At 36.4% G+C, this 22699-nt stretch overlaps 4 protein-coding genes across 4 annotated transcripts; 1 reads left to right on the forward strand and 3 right to left on the reverse strand.

Moving 5' to 3' along the window:
• Positions 1-203: 203 nt before the first annotated feature.
• LOC106428719 (transportin-1) lies at positions 204-6677 on the reverse strand. Its single transcript, XM_048737325.1, has 29 exons — positions 6344-6677; positions 5604-5891; positions 5388-5477; positions 5202-5279; positions 5039-5119; positions 4864-4914; positions 4688-4773; positions 4507-4573; positions 4362-4418; positions 4241-4270; positions 4096-4155; positions 3900-4013; positions 3716-3829; positions 3529-3627; positions 3334-3459; positions 3181-3255; positions 3008-3079; positions 2779-2889; positions 2436-2519; positions 2186-2293; positions 1965-2066; positions 1776-1838; positions 1629-1703; positions 1468-1539; positions 1239-1363; positions 1096-1147; positions 944-1012; positions 803-862; positions 204-693 (listed from the first exon to the last, which is right to left on the reverse strand). Exons 1-29 carry the CDS (start codon positions 6524-6526, stop codon positions 616-618), a joined length of 2670 nt encoding a protein of 889 aa, XP_048593282.1. The 5' UTR covers positions 6527-6677; the 3' UTR covers positions 204-615.
• A 3629-nt stretch (positions 6678-10306) lies between these two features.
• Positions 10307-13220, forward strand: LOC106428729 (translation initiation factor IF3-1, mitochondrial-like). The gene is made up of 8 exons (XM_013869489.3): positions 10307-10724; positions 11046-11136; positions 11304-11371; positions 11511-11609; positions 11700-11756; positions 11852-11920; positions 11995-12078; positions 12149-13220. Exons 1-8 carry the CDS (start codon positions 10515-10517, stop codon positions 12965-12967), a joined length of 1497 nt encoding a protein of 498 aa, XP_013724943.2. The 5' UTR covers positions 10307-10514; the 3' UTR covers positions 12968-13220.
• A 2667-nt stretch (positions 13221-15887) lies between these two features.
• LOC106428726 (alpha-L-arabinofuranosidase 2) lies at positions 15888-21367 on the reverse strand. Its single transcript, XM_022693469.2, has 21 exons — positions 21106-21367; positions 20719-20900; positions 20386-20559; positions 20148-20293; positions 19314-19525; positions 19091-19145; positions 18787-18989; positions 18591-18712; positions 18355-18508; positions 18210-18279; positions 17973-18118; positions 17834-17879; positions 17699-17751; positions 17438-17588; positions 17232-17350; positions 17081-17152; positions 16816-16922; positions 16661-16717; positions 16382-16571; positions 16142-16288; positions 15888-16066 (listed from the first exon to the last, which is right to left on the reverse strand). The coding sequence occupies exons 4-21, from the start codon at positions 20188-20190 to the stop codon at positions 15986-15988; spliced, it is 2028 nt and encodes a 675-aa protein (XP_022549190.2). The 5' UTR covers positions 20191-20293; positions 20386-20559; positions 20719-20900; positions 21106-21367; the 3' UTR covers positions 15888-15985.
• A 594-nt stretch (positions 21368-21961) lies between these two features.
• LOC111201262 lies at positions 21962-22699 on the reverse strand. The gene has a single exon (XM_022692912.1). It carries the CDS (start codon positions 22697-22699, stop codon positions 21962-21964), a length of 738 nt encoding a protein of 245 aa, XP_022548633.1.

The raw sequence follows: 22699 nt of genomic DNA on the forward strand, positions 1-22699 counted from the left end.
CTAAGAAGAAAACATAACTTGATGTGTGAACACATTTAACCCTAGGCCATCACGACCATCTCAATATAAATTAGGTACTCCCTCAGTCCAATGCTAACCACTTCTATCGATGAGAACAACCCCAATAAAAATTAGGTACGCTGCGTTTTAAAATGTAAATGCAAACAGTTGTAATTCGTATTTAACATAACACAAGTGATCAATAGAGCAAACAATATCGAAAGAGAATGCAGAAGAAAATACACAATCCAGATCACATTCTTTTTGTTTCTTATTGTTATCCCCAGGTCCAATAGTTCACACAAGTTGGCAGCACAATCAATAAAACTTCCTTAGCTCTTTCGTTTCAGAAATCTTAAATCAAAACTGCTCAAACCACCACCCATACCATGTTGCCCGCCAATGAAAAAGGACGAAGAATTGATGTAGAAATAGAAAGAAAACAAATAAGACAGGCCGTAAAAGTTATCTAAAGAGCCCCCACACATACACAGACTCTGTACTGTTTCTCTCTTTCTGTTGGGACTCTTTTTCCCTTCATTAAATCTTATAAAAAATGGTGTCTCAAGCTCTGTAAAATCAGATCTCTCTGATTTGAGACCAACCGGTGTACAATCAAACATATCTCGCAAGCCTTTCTTTAACAGGAGGTTCCAAAGCAGACAAACATTCCGCCCATGAGTTTCCCAGCAACTGAACCGAAAACAAGAATTCAAAGACATAAAACATTTGGCATAAATATTAAGAGCGAGGCGAGTGCTTGTGATGGTTAAAAGCTGAACTTAAATTCAGCACAGGTTACCTGTTTATAGCCGTTCAGCACTTGGGAGACTTCGTTATTGACGTCCTCGCTTCTTATTTCCTGTGATTAAAGTTGTCAACCATCGGTCACAAGATTGAATTTAGCTACGAGAGAGTTGCATTTGGTTTTCTTTTCACTTACATGCCAGCTTGCAATGGCTTTACATATGAAAACAAGTGAGCTGACACCTCCTGATGGATTCACTTTTACCTGAAATTTATGGAGAACACTCGGTAAATATCAAATTTGAGTCTACATTTTTCAAACACAGACCAAAGAGTAGAGATCAATACCACTGCACATAACCCTCTAAATGCATCTTCTTTCTCAATGTCATCACGTACCCTACAAAAAAAAGTATAGTAAGAAATTGTTTCAAGGAGCAGAGAGGTTGAGAGTCCAAGGACTCTAAATCCAACACAAAAGGTTCACTAACATTGACAATGCCAAGCACCATGGCTTCATGAAGTGCTCCATGTGAGGTGCGACGAGGTCTGGACGAATCCATGCTAGTCTCCCGAGGGTAATTGCACTGTTTTCGACTAGTGACTTATTGACAGCCTGTTTCACAAGAAGTAAAAATTAGGCATAGTCAACAGATACAAAAGTTGATAGACTCAGAAATGGCCTAAGAGGCTCTTGAAGATATAGGCTGCTGGAGTCACCTCTCCATGCTGAAGAATCAGGCCTAGGGAAGAGGCAACGTTGGTCACGATCGGTGAGACTTCTTGACGAACCTGAAACATTGAGTCCATATCATTCACAGATGTGCCTTTAACAAAAAGAACTTCAAGATTCGGTAGCAAAAACAGTATTTTGGTATTACCTTGACCGCTAATTCTCCAATAGCCCAACAAGCATTATTGGCGACAGAAAGGTTTTCTCTAATGAGGTTTGCACTCTGTACAAACCATAGATATGATCAATATAAAGAAGTGAATTGGTATAGCCTGAGTGAAACTTGGATACCGACCAGTTGCTGGCTTGCAATTTCAAGGAACTCAACCATGCGGGGTTGTAGGTAGGCCGGGTATACCTGTCAGTGGTAGCCAAACGTCATTTTTAAGTTTATAACACTAATCTATATAGCAGAAAAGGCGTTGAGATTATGTTTAATATTATCATGGGGAACTATCTAAAATACAAAAGATATGCAGCTTACTCTTGCAAGATCACCCATAAGAGCGAAAGCACTTTGTCTGACATCAGAAGCTTCATCCATGCAACATTTGAGAAGCAGATCCCTGAGATTACTTGGTGATATCTGCAAAAGAGCGATGGATTAAGAATATATCCAGTTGATATCTGACTCGATCATATTATAACAACAACATCCATCGGTAGCTAAAAGATTTTTCACTGAGTGAGTGAGGGCAGCAGTACCAGAGACTCTATCCCACTGCCAAGCCCTTCAGCAAGTCCCGAAAGCAAATCAAGGGAACATACAATGAATTCTCTGTCGTACTGAGCTCCAGCAGAAGCAGGATCAACCTACAAACACCACAGCCAAGGTTTCATCAAACAAAAACACACCCGTGCAATAGTTATGTACATGCCCCAGTGAAATATGTAAGGAAAATTGGAAAAGGTGTTGAAACCCAATGAAATGAAATTTCAAAATTATGAATGAAACCTTAGCAAGGAGTTGTAGTTGGATGATATCCATGCATCTCTGGAAAACAGGCTGAGCAAATGGAGCGAATCCGACACCTAAAGCCTGAAAGATGGAAACACAATTCGTTAGACATAACATTCTTGTCAAGATGAACTTGTCTGACGTTCACAATTGTTATGTCCTACTATTTGTGGCAAATCAGGTTCAACTAATAATATAATCGAATGCAAGAAGTTTTGGCCTTTTACTTTTTCAGTGTTCTTAAGACTACCAAAACCTGGGTACCTTCACCTTAATTTCCCTGGTGCAACAGATTCAAGACATTACAAATATTCCTAAGGCCTTGACAAATAGCACATACCTGAGAAATAGATGTGAAGCATTCCAGCAATGGAAATAGATCTTTGTCTGAGTTGGAAAGTTGTTGCCACTTTGCGACCAGTGGAGGCATCAGGATCTCAAGATAAGCCGGCTGCAGAAGGAAGATTATAAAGCAGGCATGAAAATTTATACTAGCACCAAGGTATGGAATAAAATAATAATAGTCAAGGAGCTAACAGCTTAACCTTGGGCAAACCCAATCGTTATACCTTGTTTAACTCTTCTCTAACCGAATCTGCCAGTGTTCCAATAGCATCATATACAATTCGTAAGTTCCTCCTCTGGGATATGAAAACTGTATGTTAGGTAGACGTATAGGAAAAGTTGTTTGAAGTTGATAATAGCCGCTACAGAGATTTATTATGGCAAAGGATTTAACAACCTGATACTTTCCAAAAGCGCACATTAGATGCTGCAGTATTACTTCCAGGTGTGGCACTAACTCTTCAGCAACATCCTACATGGTCATAGAAAATAATTAACATGGTAAACCAACATCCCCATATAATATCAACAAACCAAGGCCAATAGGTACCTCTTCAACAGTTGCAAAAGCTGAACAGGCAGCCTCCTGGACCCGCTTGTTCGAATCCAAGAGTCTACGGAGAAGACCCATAAGAACTTTCTCAAACTGCTCATAGCCCTTTGGATTGCCAATTTCCTAGAAAAGAAAAAGCAGTGAGTCATCTTAAGACCGTTTGAAGCACCAAATCTCATGTCCAATTCATACCTGGATAAGATACTTTCCAAATCGAGAAAGCGTCCAGCAAGATATGCTTCTTATGAGAGGGAATTTATCATCTAAAAGCGGAAGAAGAAATGCTACGATCTGCAGATAGCACTAGCATGTTGAAGTACTTGAAGTGGGTGGAGAAAAATCAAATATATGAGATGATATAAAATTAAAACGAACTTGCCTCGGACAAGAGAGGGTAGAGACCATTAAAGCAGCCTTCAGCAATAGCCCCAAGGGTCAAAACAGCAGCTTCCCTTTCTTTCCAGGCCTCATCACCAGAAGCTGATAATTTTGCCTGCCGTTTGGAAGAACAGGGTTTTAGTTTATTGTATCTATTTCGAAAGACCGATATGAATAACATTTACCTGAATAAGGGGCATGAGTGCTGGAAGGATTTCATCTCCAAATACATTAGAGAGAACGTCAATAGCTGCTGCACTGCACTTTCTTAAATTCCACACGTTAAACGAGTCATCATCCTGTACCAAAATGTAGTCATTAAAGAGGGATCTATAGATTAATTTTAGTATTAAATGGTACTAAAAGAAGTAGATCACGTACATCGTCATCAAAATCCTCTGATCCATGAAGTCTTGATGTATGAAAACGAGGTTTCAAATCCTGTCGGAGAAGCAAAATGAATGAACACTAAAATAATTTTTTATAAGAAAAAAAAAATCAAAGTCACGAGAACAAACAACTGCACCTGATCTCTGTCTGGTTGAGACTCATCTTCCTGCAAAAGCGAAAAGTTTACATATGATACATGATGGACAAGTATATACTGAGAAAGGTGAAGAAACATATAATATCAACAGAAAAACAACCTCGGCATCCAAAAGCGACTCATCGTCATCTGCATAAGCCATGTTTGAGAGCAACACCTAAAACAGATATATTTTACGAAAAATTAAAATTACACCATTAAGTACCCAAAAATATACTGAAGAAAAGGAGAAAGTGTCTCTATACTGGAATTAGGCGTGGCAGAAACTCTTTCAAGTTCTCTGTAGGTAGCTGAGCATCACAGTATGCAGACCTGCCAAATAACAATAAAATGAGGACAGGGATGGAAAAAACAGGCCAGAAACTGCAGAACATACAAAAACAGGTGTAAAACCATCAAATATAGAGCAAGAGAATAACATTTTACCAAAATTCACATGCTTCTAAAGCCACTTCTTCATCAGGGTCTTTGTTAACTTGTAGCATGTACTCCATTACATTCCTGAGATGTGGCTGAAATAGACATTAAGGGAAGATGCGAAACTTAAGATGCAGGGTGGACGAATAGCTCTAACAAAATATAAGAAGTACAATGAGAAATACCTCTATAGACGAGGGGAGGACTTCCGTCAGATGCACAAATGCCGCGCAGACCTTTTTAACCACAGAAGAAGAGAAATTATACTTAGCCAAAGAACTTTAAAATGAGATAAGAATCTGATTCAACCATGTGTAATCTAAAGGAAACAATCAACATAAGCTTAAGTAAGTCACGTACTAATTTTCTGACTTCTGCTACAGGATCATTGGCTAGGACAAACAACCCCTGAAGGTACTTATCCATGGAATTGTACAAAGCCTGCAAAACATAGATTGTTACAATTAAAAGTCTTTTATAACAATATAAAAAAAGGATTACAAATAGTCTTCTCAGTACTTACAGCAGGCATTATGATGACATATTGGTTCACACAACCCAGGGCAAGCTTCCTCAGTGAAGCATGAGGCGACTGGAAAAACTGCTCAAACAAAGGAATGGTAATCAATCTTACAGCAACCAAACCAACAGTAAGAAAAGAAATCAAACTAGAACCAAGCAAGTGCTACAATCAGTATGAGATGTTCACCTGATATAGCCTAGGCAGGAAAATGTTAATAGGGCGTTCTGCTAAACCAGGCACTTCTGAATCCAATACTTGTGGGATATCCTCGCAAATCTGATGAATAAAGACATGTAAATATTACAAACAAAACTCTGAAAACATTCAAACACAGCCAATAGTGTAGGTTGAACGAAAAAGAAACAGAAACAGAAAAGAAAACTGGAAGCTGCTGAAACATACCTTTGACAATGCATCCATTGCACCATCCATGTGATTCAGATCATTACTGTCTAAACAAGATACAAGAGCTGGCAAAAGCTCGAGCCATCCAGAAACCCCCTCTATATTGACAACTTCACTGATGATGGTTCCAACAGTTGTCCGAATATGTCTGTCCACAGCTCCAAGACAAGGCAGCAGCTCTGACTTGATGTATTTTTGGTTTTCTTGAGCCATAGAGATCCATACACGCTTCAAATTGTTTTTGAGCAGCAATCCAGCAGCTTGGCGAATCCCTATGGGCTTACCCTGATGCATCATACAAATACACATATGCTCAGAATTACAAATGCAAAGCAAATCAGTTCTCAAGATAAGACACAACTCATAGGACGGGGTGATGCAGTTAGGCGTAGGTGGTTGTGGAATTGTCTATGTAATCTTTTTCATATCATAATAATTATAAGATCATAATAAATCAGCTTTAAAAAAAAAAAAAGATAAGACACAACTCACATTTCTCTATAGAACATCGAGTACAAGTAAAGTCAATTGGGAAACAGAAAAAAAAAACAATCGAATAGAGAAAACACCGAAAATAAAAGTTCTGGTCTGAAGAAACTAAAGCAATCCAATGAAAAAGCAGGATCAAGTAAGATGAGTGAGCAAGAAACAGATTCAACGATCCGAACTTTAAGGACCAATCGTGTGGGGACGAGTAGATTGAGTCAATAACAGAGAGAGAGAGAGAGTAGAGAAACCTCAGCGCGGACGAGGATGAAGACGAGATAGTTGTTGAAATCGGGGAACTGGGAGAAGTGCTCGAGCTGCTTCCAAATCTGAGACTTGTCAACGGCGGAGGAAGGAGAAATCTGTTGTTCGAGAAGAGTGAAGATCTCGGCGAGGCCGTCGTCTCGGGGCTGCCAGACCGTCGTCGCCGCCATGATTGTTGTGGCAAAAAAGAAAAGGAAGAAGGTCAGGTGACAGACGTTTCGGTCGTGTGAGGCAGAGAAGAATATGATTCGTTGGACACAAAAAAGCACAGCAAAGCTTTGAAAAGACAGGAGGAGACTCGAGACCCCTCCTCCCGACTCAGATTGGGTTTTCATGGGTTTTAAATTCTTTTAAAAAGCTTCTGTATGGGCCTTTTATGAGTTCGTCCATTTCTTTTCTTTTCACAAGTTTTTTTTTTTTTTCGACAAACTTAAATTTTATTAATATGAAAGCATAATATCTGAATACAAAGTTGGAGTTAACCACTTAGGTGGATAAACTTTACAATTTTCAAAAATAGAATTTGCTGGACCATGGCGAACAATTTCATGCGCGGCTTGATTTCCATTACGTTTGACAAAAGTAAATGTTGTTGTAGAAAGCCTATTCTTCAATCTATTAATTTCTTCAAGAAGATTCTGAATGGTTGGATTTGTTAGATGATCATTAATCGTTGTAACCAAGATTTCTGAGTCCCCTTCGAAAATCATATCACTATATCCTCCTATCCAAGCATTCTGCATTGCCACCAGTAAAGCCATTGTCTCTGCAACTAAACTGGAATTAGCGAACCCCAAATTAGCCGAACCCCACATATAAGGATGACCATAACAGTTCCGGATAATCCATGCACCTCGAACTTGGTTCGAATTTAAATCATATGCAGCATCGTAATTACATTTTAGAAAACCCTGATCTGGACGTTTCCATGATGAGAAGGCATGCAAAGAAGAACCTACACTTGTATTGTTTACTGTAGGAGATGATGAACATAAATGAGATATCCATTCTCTTACGTCAGCGCAAGCATTGTCCACTATGACATTTGGTTGCAGTATTTGTTTCCTAAAAAGAAGGAAATTCCTCTTTTTCCATATACGCCATAGTAACCAAAAAGGTAATAACCGTTGATAAAGAGAAAGAGATTGTACGCCCTGAATATTCAGCAGAAACCCGATTTTATTGTCCATAGAATCATTTGTTAATAATGGACCCATAAAAGGTAGATTTGAAAGTCTCCAAATACATATTGAATCGGGGCACGTGAAAAAACAATGGTCGATTGTCTCTTCTGCCAATCCACATCTCTGGCAGATAGGATCTAAATTCATTCCTCTTGAATTTAGTCTTGTAGTTGTTCCAATAGCCTTTGATAGAATACGCCAAAGAAAATGGTTAAGTTTGGGCATTATATTTAATTTCCAAACCTTTTCTTTTCACAAGTAATGGAACCAATAAAAAGCAATATAGATTAATTAAAAATTTTAGATTTACAAAATAGCTGAGAAAAAAAATTATGTCGACGTTAACGCTAAATCCAAACTCTTGAACCCTAGATCATAGTCCTGAACCTAAACCTTAATTCCAAATCCTAGACCTTTAACTTTAAAATAAAGATGTTGATGGTAACTCTAAACACTAAATTCTAAGTCATATATTTAAACACTAAACCCTAAATTTAAACTCTAACTTTGATGTTGTTACTTTAGGGTTTAGGGTTTAAAGTCTAAGATTTGAGTTTAGGGTTTAGAGATTGAGTTTATGGTCTAAGATTTGAATTTAGGATTAAATCAGAATTTAGTTGAGGGCATTAACGTCTGGGTCGTTTCTTTTTTTCAGCTTTTTTGCATTTTTTAGTTTTAATATTTTTATGTACTAAACTACAAGATATTTTGATTGGTGATAAAAAGTGAGGTGAATAATATAATCACGATAATGGGTGAATGCAAGTATTGTTCCAAAAAATCTGCTTTTCATTTACGGAGAATTGGTGAAATAACAAAAAAAAGGTTACAATTAGATTTCTAGAAAAGGGAGATAGAAAGAGAGAAGAATGTTGTGGTGTTTTTATCTGGTGAAATTTTATTTCCGTTTATTATGATTTATGAAAAAAGTGAAATCTTCGTGAAAGATATGTACAAGACAATTTCATACATAAAAGATTGATTGTAGTGTTGCAAAATGCTAAAATCAACTTAATAAACAATACATAAGTATAAAAAACATACATGTGCGGGTTATCATCTAGTAAATATGATATAAATGTTTTGTTTATATGAAATGTGGGCTATTTATACCCTTTTACCGTCTCCCTATTTGTTTTTTAATTTCTGAAGGAATAAAATTTGAGTTTACATGTATAAATGTTAACAAATTGTGAAAATGCTTTAATAGCTAGGAATTTATTCTATTAAAACAGCAGTGTGACCCATTGATATATGTTCAGTCCAACAATATTCCTTCAAAACCTATTTTAAAAAAATAAACCAATTCTTTTATAACTACATCTAAATCTACACATTTTTTCCTCTCACGTAACCTCTTCTTTTTTTCCTATATTCTAGGAACCCCCATAACTTCCTTTTTCTTTTGACAATAAGAGCCCGTAACTGTAACTCCCATCTATGAAAACTTATAATTTATTTATTTCATTTTAAAGTTGTTTTGTTTAATTAACCAATGCAGATTATGTAAAAAATTATATTTTATTCTTAGTGTAGAGATCTTCGACGGGGGTGGTTCTTCGTGACTTCTTTCTACTTAGTCAACAACGCAGAATGTTGAAAAAATTATGTATAGTATTAGTTTGTGTAAAATCCTATTTATTCTTAATTGTTTGTGTTTTTTAAAATAAATTTAAGAACTATGAAGAAAAAATGATGAACAGTTTTTCACGGACTCATTTAATCAAATACATTTTACATTGGAAGCAAATGATATAAATCCACTTCGCAAGCCCAGTAAAATTAAAATTATTTTTATTATATAATCAAAAATCCAAACAATAAATGTATAGATGTAATAAAGTAGAAAAATGAAAACATGCAATTTATAGATATAAAAAGTTTTTAAAATAATAAAATAGGTTTTTGAAAACTAAAAAATACGCATTTTTATTGTAAAAGAATATGGATTGATGTAAAGAATAAACTTGCTTAATAATTACAAAAGAATTTGGCATAATAAATAAATTAAATTTATAAAACAGTTTAAAACAAATTAAAATGTTAAAAATAAAATTAATACACTTACCCTAAGCGTATAAAATTAATATACTTAAAATATCTATATATATATTTAACAGAAAATATTAAAATTATTTTTTTCACATTAAAAAATTGTTTGTTCTTCGGAGCGGGTTGGGGCGGGTTGGATTTAATATTGGTTTTGGGATATAACATTATAAGAATTATTCGGATATATAGTTCAGGTCCAATAGAGTACGAGACTTGATTTTCCGGTCGATTTCAAAATTGGTTTTTTATATGAATATTTTTTGATTAATTATGTTAGGTAACTATTAAAAATATATAATATGTTACATGAATAAAGTTTAAAAATAATTTCTGAAATACATATAGCACAGTGTATAGTTATGCAACTTGACATATTTAATACAACTACCAAAATTTAAATTAAATTAAGTTAAGATTAAACACAAATGTGATTAAAAACATAAATATGATTAAAATATAAATATAAAAATTAAATGTTTCAAAAAAAATTAAAACAAAAATATACCCGCCCTTTAAAGGGCGGGTCAAAATCTAGTAAAACTCATAAAACTAACTATGTATGTTACTGATAATTGAAATTGTTTTTATTGTTATTTTTTTTATCAAAAATAACTGAAAAGTGTATACTTTTTCACTTTCAGATAATTGAAAGTGTGTTTCTTGTAATCTCAAAGATAAACAGTTGAAAGCCCATAAAGCCCAATAACTGCTTTTGAGTTTGAGAAAAAGAAAAAAAAAATCCAAAGAAAGTCGACGGTGAACCCTTCCCCCTCTTGGCCGCCTTCTCCCCGAGATGCACCCGCCATTGACGCTCCGTTGATCTCTCCTGTTCGATATTGAAACACTTCTGTTCGATTTTACGAAAATCAGAAGCATTTGCTTCCTTTGCAGTTCCAAATCGAAATCTCCCTCTTCTGATTCCATGGCTGTTTGGCGTATAATCACTCGGTCGTACCTCAAGTACGCGTCAACACAACTAACCAGGAACTACACTCAATCCTGTCTTGCTACCTCTCTCACTCATGTCGTGAAGCAGACAAAGTTGTCTTCTTTCGACATCCCTCATTCAGACATCTCTAGAAAGCCTTCTAAACTCTTTGATAATGTCAGGTTGTTTGCCACGTCAGCTCAGGTACACTCGTTTATCTTTCTCAGCACTGTGTCTGCCTTTTAGATTGCATTTGATTATGCGTTAGAGAACTGTATGGACCCACCCTGCAAGATTTGAGTTTGTCTGCTAAAGATATTGTCTTTTGCAGTTTATAGTACATGTGTTGAATTATCTGATTAAGGATATTTTGGGTTTGTAAGTGTTTAGTTCTGTTGTGTTTTTTGGTGAATAGAAGTTAAGTGAGCAAGTTATTGGATCTCCTAGGTCGTGTATATCATATGACCTTGTTCATGGTTGTCAAGGTCGTTCATAACTTCTACTTCTATGATCTTGTTGTTCCAGACAAGGAAGAAGGAGGAGGAAGTTGAATCTGATGGTCCACGTCTCAATGACAAGATTACTGCCGAGACTGTTAGATTGGTTTCAGAGGAAGGTACTCTCTCTTTTCTCATGTACATGCTTTTGTTAATAAGTTCCTTTGTGGTTTGTATATATTTTACTAAAGAAGTGTGTGCTAGACATCTGCGTAGAGCTTTATAACACACAAAGAAAATTAGAAAAGATAAATGGAAAATGTGATATGGTTTTATCGTGGTGCAGGACACTGCATTGTATCATTGAAGGAAGCTCTCAGACGGGCTAAGGAGCTCAAGCATGACTTAATTGAGGTAATTTTAGAAGTTGTTTTTGATGATTGCAGATCTGTCTTGATTTGTATCCTATATAGTCTAGGAATGTCTCTCTCTTAAATTGAGGTATATCTCTTAATATAGTTCTAATCTGTTTGTATTCTTCTTTGTCTTGTAGGTCCAGAGAGATGCTAACCCACCAGTGTGTAAAATTGCAGACTACGCCCATGAGAAGTACAAAAAGGCTCAAGTAGGAAAGGAGCGTGCTAAGGCCAAGGTCTGTGATAATGGGCCTACTCATACTTCAGATTCTCCAGCTTTTTTTTTGTATTTGCGTCCTGATTTTATGGTTTATGCGTTGTTCTAGAGGGCTGAAGTAACCATTCGACCTGAGGTCAAGGAAATTCGATTTACTCCAAAGATTGTAGGTTCCTCTTGAAACGCCTCCTCTGTTTCTTTCTCTTCTCATCTCTGTTGTAATGGAAAACTACAACGAAAACTTTCTTTTTTTCTCTTCAGGATGCAAAGGACTTAAAGTTCAAAGCAAAGCAAGCATTGAAACTGATGGAAAGCGGATATCGTGTGAAGGTATAAATCAAAGTCCCAAACTTGAAAGAAGTTGAGCAGTTTTTCATGTATCTCTCGTCTCTGTTATGTAACAGTGCCATGCAGTTCCTGACAAGGACAAGAAGAAGGAGCTTGAACCAGAGAAGCTGCTTGAGTTATTATCTCGCTTCACTTGTTATGTAAGCTCCCCCTACTTTTGTTATCTAGTTTTCCTGCATTTGCTTTGGTTTTAATCATCCGCTTGTGTAGATCAAAGACGCACTTGTAGAGTTTGGGCCAGAGGCGGATAAATGTAACGCTGTTGTGGTAGTTAGACACGCCAAGTTTGGACCGCCCAAGAAAGGAAAGGCGATAAAACTCAAGGAGATGAACATAAAAACTGCAGCAAAAATAAAAGACGATTCACCAAAGCTTGACAGTTCAGAAGCTGATGATGATCAGGGAGTAGTTATAGAGGAGACACCAGAACCAGTTAAAATCCAGAACAGGTATGCAAAAAGTGAACCGAGCAATGACTTCTCAGGAGGTAGAGATGCAAAACGGGTTGAACCCCAGGCTCCAGAACGTCCTCGGTTCCAAAACCAACAACCCAATGGGCGGTTCGATCCTCAGTCTCCAAACCAGCCTCCAGGTCCACCACGGCCTCGGTTCCCAAACCAACAACCTGCTGGGAGGTTTGATCCTCAGTCTCCTAGTCCAACACAGCCTCGGTTCCCAAACCAACAACATGCTGAGCGGTTGGATGCTCAGTCTCCAAGCCAGCCTCCAAGTCCACAACGGCCTCGGTTCCCAGACCGAGGTCCAAATCAGCAACCCTCTGGGCCGTCTCCAGACAGCCACCTTGACCGGCAAGGTCCTCCACCTCGATTCCAAAACCAGTATCCAAATCAACAAGCTACTGGTCGGTTTGGAGTCCAGCCACCAAAGCCGCCGCCCCGATCACCACCACCACCACGTCCACCAACCCGGTTGCCAAATGAAACTTCGAACCAACAACCTACAGGCCCTGGAAGAGCTACTGGTGAGGCTCCAAGTTATGGGATCTTCAGCACCCCAAATACGAAGTAGGACCAGCCTATTTAAAAGAAACCCGTAGGATTTGAGTCTTTGTGATGCTTTTCTTGGGACTCATTATTTTATGTATAACTAATAGTCCAATAATGCCTGCATACACTTGTAACTCTCATTCAATTGTTTTGGTCTCCACTCGATAATTTTTGAACAAAAAAGCTTGGAAACCATTTATTCCATACAAAATAAAATTGAGGTAATTCTAGGGGTGGGCACACTTTTTACCCGCCTGGCTACTTGATCGATACAAGTGAAATTGGGTACTTTGTTTGATCAAGTCGAAGTAATCTATACTTGATAAATATCAAATGTTAAAATAAAAATAATTATTTGACGTTGTTTTGCTTGTTATTTGTTTCTACAAGTAAAGAAATATGCATTTTCTTAAATTATAGTAAGATAACTCATTATATTTTATATTTTTAACGTGTTGTTGTCGTATTACACTCAATGAAAAAAACCACCACGAATTAGTTTTCATGTTAATCTTTGATACAAAAACCATTGGCTGATTATTATATCACTGGATGAGACATGTCTAACAATAATAATCTCTTTCAATAGTGTTTTAATATTTCAAATTGTTATTGAACAAAATAGTAAGTAATAATATAAACATAATTTGATATGTAAATATATATAATTTGTTTGTATCATAACTCCATTGAAGTGATGGAGGTTCATATATAAATCAGAAAAGATGTCTGCTGATTTTAAAACTTGATCAAATATTTAGAATAGAGTATGGTAATTCATCTTAGTGATGTTTTTGGGTAGTAAACTCAAAAATTACATAAAACATCATTAGTTTTAATGGATGTTTTAAAATTTAGCTTAATTTAAACTTAAGGTCGTTTCGGTCTTAAGAAAACACAACTTTTGAACATAAATCCGCTAATAAAGCTAATGGCCGATCAAATCATTACGAAGAAAATAAATTATAAATATCAACACATGAATTTACCGGTCATTCATGTATCAACCAAATCAAGTCCTGTGTTCCATTCTTTTTTCTTGATCGACTCCAATGTTCCATTCATCACATTATAAACAACACGCAAAAAGAAACTATTTTCAAAAAATCAAGCGCGGACTATGCCCCTAGTTACTTATAATAACTCAAATTATAAAGGTAATTACTAGACTAACTTATAGGGGAAACGGAAGTAGGAAAAACCCCACCTTCATCCCTTTTATTTATTGTGATTAAAAAAATTATATATATACAAAAGTAAAATTAATTAATAAAAAATTTAAAATTGAGATTATGAAAATATTAAAATATATCTATTATATTTTAATTAATATTATAAAATTTTATAATAAAAAAAAATTTCAATAAATTTTCAAAAATTAAAATTATAACTTTCTAAATATAAATTTTATATTTATTATAATTTTATGATTTTTGATATTTTTATAATTATATTAAATGTAAATATTGTTAATTTATTATTTGACTGTTACCACATTTGGTAGTTAACCAGTCATAAGTAACCCGTAAACGCACCAATTTTTAACCGCAGTACCAATCGTACAAATCTCTTAAAACCGCTAGAAACTGCAACCGTCCGCATCCACAAACTCCCACAACCGCAACCGCAACCGCTGCGTTTGAACCAATTAAGCCAATTAAGACGTTGTCGCGATTTTTAACAATTCACGTGGCCCTGGATCAAAATTTACAAAATTCGTATTTAACGTCATGGCAAATTATTATGTATAATTATAACATTATTATAATTATACATGAAATAAAAAAAATGAAAACCATATAATTTTAACGATAGCACATGTAGAGTATCCAACATCACAAATTCAATCAAATTATCAAAACCTTTTACTAATAGTAATTAAAAATTTAACACATATGATTACAGAAAAATACAAATATCATTACAAAGAAAAATATGAGACGGAAAATTAATATTTTACAATAAAATAAAACAAAAAATATACCCGCCCTTTTAAGGGCGGGTCAAAATCTAGTTTATTGTGATTAAAAAATTATTAATATAAAAAACAAAAGCCCGTAAGACGACGACACTAAATCAAACTCCTCTCTTTCACTTCCGTCACAGTCGCCTTCCACTTGGTGACCTCGCCGTCGTCGTTCAAGAGGAACCCTAAATCCGATTTCACCTCTGTCAAATCCGCCTTTAAATCGAAGATAATTGAAAGTGTTAAATCTATACAATTCTAAGTTTTTAATGACATTGAATGTTAAATTTTGAAAACCCTAATTCCTAAGTAATCAGTAGGGAGCTGCACACACTCAGAGGGCATGTGGAATCAGTAGTGGGTCTAGTTACAAAGTCATGCTTCTTTCGTAGAATCTCAATTGGATTGGAAGCACAGAGCTTGTTATACAGGCTGGACTGTTCGAGCTCGATAACTTCTGTAGCAAGAAACAGCTCCATGCAAATTCTTGAGCAGACAGCGCTTGTTGAAATTGTTGTAGATTACTATGGTTTCTGATGAGATGCAGTGATTTTGTTTTTTTTCTTTCTTTCCAGTCACTTATGTTTTGTGTTTGGTCCAATTAGTAAACTTTCAAGTAATGAAAAGGTTAAATGTTTGGTATGTACTCAATGGAATCTTGTTCTGTTCAGGTTAGTTTTGTGTGTTCTCTCTGTTTCTAGACAAGAACTCATGTGGCTTTTAGCAGTTTTGATGGATGATCAAGAATCATGATAAATATCTCCATGGCAATTTGGAGTAAACTGTTTGGTCAAAGGTTGTTCCCGTTTGGTAGAACGTATACGATACAAAATTCTGTCCTTTAGAAGAAGCTCTCACGTACCTTAAAATTTTCATGTTTTTCTAAAAACTTTTGTTATATTGTTTTTTTTTGTTGTTGAGAGTTTTTAGATTACCTGCAGATAGATAATGGAAATTTATAATGTGTGGAATCAAATAGAATGTAACGTCATATTATTGATGTGTAATCATCATCGATCATCATTCACGCACTCATTCTTGTATAAAACTTAGAGTCTACAACGTCTAGTGACACTAAATGTCGAATGATGAAAAGGAGTAGGGCGCGAGAACAAACGTCTCGGGCATCACCACCAAGGTTTCTTGTGGCGCAATCTGCAGGAAACCAATAAGAAAAAAAATGGTTTAGTAATTAAACGAATATGAGGCCGGTACTGCAACCAGTCTTACCATCTCTGGGTTGGAGAAGGAGTTCTCATCCATCACACTGGCAGATGTAAGTACTTTCTTCTTTTTTGCAGAAACTTTCGTGTTGCTCGAGTCCAATCCAGTCATCTTTACCTTCAGCTCTACTGTCACGTTTGCAAAGTTAACAGCCTGCAAATATATATATATGGATATCAACCCACAACATTCATTTTTCAAACTCAAAATCTGTAAAATAATTACACTTGAGAAACAACGCAAAACCTTAATCTGTATGTAATCAGAGCCATTGCTTTGGAAGGATATGGCAGATGCTTCAACATAAGAAGAGTTTCCCTCCATAGTAGAGCTGAGAAGAGTTGCTCCACTTGACTCTGTGAAGAACTGTTGGACCCAATAGCTTGGTGTTCCATACAAATGAGACGAGTTGAAAACTATAGCATCTGGAATCCACCTGATAAATAAATAAAAACAAAGCAAAACGTCTTTGATGATTTCTGACTAAACCATTCAATGTAACTAAAGTGAGAGAGATACACATACCCTCTGTCGTTTGTGTTAAGGAAGAGAGGTGCATAGCTTACCATTCCTGCAACATCACTGCAAACAAAAAACAAGGAGAGTAAATGTAAAAAAAACTTTTGTTATGTGGTGGTCCAAACCGGAGAAAGACGAGAAAAAGTTGTGTAAGAAAAAACCTGTTCTTTTCCAAACCAAGGAGGAAACCTGCTTCACCAAGAGCGGCTAGAAGGTTTCCCTTATTAGCATCTGTTTCGCTCTTCGCAGCGTATTCACTAACGAAAGCCTGTGAACCAAACAAATGTTCAAAGCTTCATCAATAAGATATGCAGAGGCTATGAGGAGATGCTTAGTGTCTTTTAATTTCTAAAAACACTAAGCACATGATGCGTTCATTGTAAAAAGAAGTTTTTGTTGCATGAAAATATGAAGTCTTTTTATCACCTTTGGACCATCACGCGATGTATTGTCAAACTTATGGGACATGGAAAACAACTCCTTGGAAGGTTTATAAACCTGAAACAAAAAAAAAAGGAGATGCATAAACACAGTTTGATTTGCAATCATAAACGTTTGCTTGTGTATGTTTTTTTACGTGAAAATCATAGTAATCAGCGGGGTGATCGAGTGGTTGAGACGATCCATCGCAGTTGGAGATGATTTTGATGTCTGGATAGGCTTTCTTGATAGCATTATAGAACACAAGGTAGTTTCCTGAACAAAAATAAAATTGTCTATCTAATTTAGTATATGAACAACGCTCATTTATCTTCATTAGGTACACAAGGTTAAAAAAAAAACCTTTGTAGTATGTGTATTTCTGCCAACGATCTTCATTCCCAACAGCAACATATTTAAGGCCAAAAGGCTTTGGATGTCCCATTGCAGCTCGAACTGATCCCCATGTTGAATTAGCATCACCACGAGCAAACTCAATACCATCTAGCGCTTCCTGAAACCAAACAAAATAGAAAGAGATCACATTTTTAGTTTTGTCACTGCCTCACTAGTGAACCACAATCACTCTCTTAAACTTAAAAATAAAGAGTTTCATGAGAATACTTGAACAAACGGCATGATACGTGCGGTTTCAACTTGATCATGATGACTGATTCCTGCAACAGTTTCAAAGAGGTTAATACATGTAGTAGTGAAAGTAAGAAGAAGTGTTAAAGATATAGTTAACTGAAGAGTTACCACTGTTAAACACCCATATTGGAGCTGCACCGAGATCTTCAGCCAGCTGCAAGAATATTTTGGTTGGAAAAAATTAAAATTAGGTGAATGATTAAACACTTAAATATGCATGGTTACAGAAAAGGTAGAATATTTTTACTTGGAAGAACTCAAAGTGGCCAAGACCATCATCAGTCCAGTACTTCCAAACATCACCAAAGTGGCCAGGCCTCTCTTCCCAAGCTCCCACGGTTTCTTTCCAGTGGAATGCGTTGCTTAACCAAGCACCCTCCACATAACAACCACCTAACTCAAGAAAATACTTATATAAGTATTTTAGCTTAATTTATAATTTTACTAAAAGATAAGATGGTGTTTTGCTCTTTAAAGACTTTACCAGGGAAACGGATGAAACGAGGTTTGAGATCAACCATCATTTGGAAAAGATCATTCCTAAAACCATGTCCCTGTGACCGAACCAAAAATATGAATTAGTAGCTTGATTACTCTAGGCTGTTTCTCAAAGAAGTAAACAAACCTACCTTATAAGTATCCACAGGCATGGCTGAGACTTGATCAAACCAGATTGAACCATTTTTGGTAGTTGTCAATTGAAGCCTTGCACCATCATCTGTTCCATTTGCCTCCAAAAGCATTTCCTTCTTTGTCCATTTTGAAACCTCAGAAGCCAAAGCTCTGCAAGAAGTAAAAAAAATGATAAACAAACCAGCCTTCTAGGAAACTATTAAAACAAGACTTTTGAAAGTTTCGCTCTTACATAATCTGCTCTGATGCAAGAGTTAGTGATCCATTCGAGCTTGTCAAAGACACAGACACATCGATGTCCCCAGTGGAACGCACATAAAGGGTCACTTTGTAATTCTTTCCTTCTTCAATGTTCTACAAAAAAAAAATGGAAGTGAATAGAAATTTTATATTTATCATCAGAGAAAATAGCAAAGTATGAAACGTACCATGCCCCAGTAACCCGGGTTATAAACCCCGACTCCTTCTGATGGACAACCACTGCTGTTACAAAGCACTTCCATTCTAAGTGCAATTTTGTTGCGCTCAAAACATGAAGAGCGGTCTGTAACTACAGATATGGTTGATTCATCTCCAATAATTGACCAAGGCCAGATACTGGAAGGAATGATTTGTCCACCAGCTTCAAATCCTGGAGCAAAAGATTTAACAATGAGTTTAGTTTTGTTATTTTCACCATTCTTTTTTCATGAAAAATGTTACAGGAAATAAAGTTAAAATTCAGACAAAAACCTCTGTTGCTAACAAGTTCAGCCCACAGTCCACCTGCTCCAGCATGATTGATTTCCTGTCAAGAATTACTTGAGATTTAGTTTTATAAAGAGTTACATTGATACTTAAAGCATCAAACTATGTAAAAAAATACAAGAAAATCAGAGTAAGTCCAAGATTCGTTTGAATATAATTTTTGGTGACAGCATAAAAAAGCCAGAAAAGTCATGAAACTGTGTTAAACCTCAAAGAAGATCCCAAAAAGGGTTTCAGGAATGGGTCGTCCTGTGGCGTTGGAAGCATCTACTTGCAGTGTCACATAATGTTTTTCGTTGTCTTCTCGAGCATCAACAAGACGAACATTCTCGTAAGCAGAATAAGAGCCAAGGAGAAATAATATCAGGAAAATACTTGTCAGAAACTTCAGAGAACACTCCATGTCCATCATCGCCAAATCTGATCAAAGGAAAGACATTACAGGGTTAATTTATATATAAATAAAAAATATTTCTTTGAATTTACGAGAACGACTTAGTAACTACATACACACTATTTTGGAAAGAAAACAAAATGCACATGGTATCCTATGCTTTTTCACTCCGTTTACCGGAAAGAACCATTCAATACAAATTAAACAAAATTATTAAATACTTAAAAGGAATTCAATAATTAATCTAAAAAAGGAGAAAAGAACATAAAATGACGAGGATTTCAATTTCACTACTTAACACATTTGCATGAAAATACTGAAAGTAGAGGAGACGTGAACGCAGAAGTCTTTTGCCGATTTCGACTATAAAGTAAACCAAGAAGTGTGTATGTAGTTACTGGCTATGAGTGAGAGCATGATTAACCCACAACCCCACTTAGGGTTTCTTAATGGTTATTTTATTAATTAAATGTAATTAAGAATCCTAGTTAAGAAATACCTTGATTTTGTGCTCCAATGGGAGGTTTTTATTCAGGGGTTCTTAAATTTTTTTTTTTTTAACATTGTTTAGTTAAAGAGTAACCACTCAAATCATCCAAAACAAAGATCAACATACGAAAGTATAAGCTTGGGGGATGGACTTATTACTCTTTTTCAATCCGGCAGGCTTTGCTAGCAATAAGGCGTTCATAAATGCACCAACGTTCTCCCTCAAAGCAGAAAGCTCATCTAATTAGAAAAGTGTTTTTGTCATGAATATATGATGAGTCCAGATCGTCCTCTCCTCACTCACTCTACTTATAAGTCAAATACATTAACAAGTAAAAGTTTAAGCCTTTGGTATCATACACACACAAAACGAATCATATGGATCAAAAGTTCTGACCTTTATCTCTCTAATAGCCTCCATGAGATCGAAAAGAGGTTTCTTTCCATGCTTGAGCTCTGGTTTAAGCAGCGTCGGTAGAGGAAGCGAAGAAGTATCCTCTTCGACAGCAGTAGCTCTCAAGAACCTTCTCCTAGCTCCCCTTTACTTCTGGGCTAGCCATGTCACCACTTCCTGACCAGTCCAACATGGTATATAAAAAAAGAACCCATCAATTACACCAATCTAGCTATTGTTCAATTTCACAACACATGTCAAGAGATTATGTTTCTTTGAATAGTCTTTCATTCTTTATGATTAAGACCCATAAATAGAGTGAAGACAGTATCTAACCAATGAGAATTTGTTGTTGCTGTTTTTCTCTATTATCTTCTTCATTCATCACACTACTCCAATCAAAGTGCAGTCAAATAGCTAATGACACAGGACGTAAGTAACGGTGGAGGCAGCGAGCAAACCCATTCCCACGTAGACTTGGGCTGGTGCAGTTGCCGCATCTCCAGAAAGTCCAGACACTGAACACAAAACACCAGCACATACATAAGTTTCAAGACCCATCAACACAAAAACAGTAAAAATCAACACTTTACAGCAAAGGAGATATGAGCAGATCCACGAGGCAAAAAAAATCAAAACTTGCAATTGAGTAATCTCATATAAGCAGCAACAAAGTCTCCACCTTTAAAGCAATTGCAAAGTTTCTCTCTTTAGTTATTCTACCTGATGGGGACGATGACCAAAGTTGTGCTGATAAACATCATTGACAAATCAGGTTCTGCATCAAAGTTTGGAGATAACCTTCTTCTTCGGTGTCCGAGGACTCGAAGGAATCAGGTTAGGAATGGCCTTGTGGATTCATCATCGGGAGAGAGACAGAGAAGTGGGGATGATAGAGAGAACGAAGCTGAAGCAGCCATGGAAACGAGGTGAGAAAAGGTTCTATCAAGGCGACGCGTGTAGCATAAGAGCCGGCTGCCAAAACTCGATCGGTTAGATTGATTTTCTTTTATTTTGATTTAATTTAATTTAATTAAATCACTGCTTTTCTTTAAAACCCCACTTAAGGATTTGGGATAACGATGGTCCAGAGGTGGGAAAAATAGTGGGGCATATACAGAGGGTGGGTCTATTCACTTTTTTTTTTTTTTGAATTAAATGTTAAATTTAATTCAAAAAGAAAATATCTTGTTACAACTATGTGTGACATTTCCTAATATTTTCTATACAAATTCGAATAAAACCAACTAGAAAGAAAGAGGCTTTCCCTTCAACTCATCAAGCTTCTCATCCCTTGTCAATCTTCACAAATCAACCTAGCACTCACTCCTACTAGGCAGCCAGCTCTCACTCCTACTGGATGTCCAGCACTCACTCCTACTGGACCTCTTGATCACAAATCAACCTAGCTCTCACTCCTACTAGGTAGCCAGCCCTCACTCCTACTGGATGTTTAACCCTCCCTCCTACTAACTTTCCTCAATCAGAACATGGTAGATTAGAATCAAGCTCACTCCTTCAATCCTTATCACCCCTTCTGTCGTCCATAAGAAACAACCAACTCCATATTTCTATAAGCTCATCTTGTACTAAACCAATAGCTCATCCCTTCTTCAAACTCTTTATCTCCCTTCTTCCTTATTATGGAGAATTTATTCCTCATGTTTTTGTCAATCATTCTGATCAACAAACTCACCGGCGAGGATGTTTCTCCATGCCTTCTCCTGTTTCTCTCCCTCCAAATGGAGTATACTGCTGATTGAAAACCATATCTCACCGTAAATAGCTTGATCTTCCCCAGGGAATGATCCAACGCCAAACGTATTATACCTCTCCAGCTCGATGTGTATTGCCTATCCATAACTCCCTTCATCAAAGCCTCCCATAACTGAGAAGAATATGGGCAATCAAAAAATAAATGAGACAACGTCTCATGCGGATCTTGACAGAGCACACAAGCCGTATTAACACTTCCACTCCATCTACTCATTCTTTCTCCAGTAGGGAGTCTTTCATGCATTGCTGTCCATAGAATAAAGGAGAATTTTGGCGTTGCATGCTTAAACCAAACCATCTTATGCCAGTAGCAGCTCTGATATTTCATCCTTATCACTTGCCAAGTCTCCTTAGCTGAGAAAGAGTTCCTATAAGCTCCCTTACTATTCCTCCATAATGAAACATCCTCTTCATCCATTAGATTGGATTTGAATCTTTCTATCTCAGCTTCCACTTGGTTAAAAATTGGAAATCGATGGAACCTTCTTCTGTGTCTGATGCACTCTTCCACTCTTGCATTTACCGAGATTCCCAATACCAT

The sequence above is a fragment of the Brassica napus genome, chromosome A7 (assembly GCF_020379485.1).
Source record: "Brassica napus cultivar Da-Ae chromosome A7, Da-Ae, whole genome shotgun sequence".
Classification (NCBI taxonomy): domain Eukaryota; kingdom Viridiplantae; phylum Streptophyta; class Magnoliopsida; order Brassicales; family Brassicaceae; genus Brassica; species Brassica napus.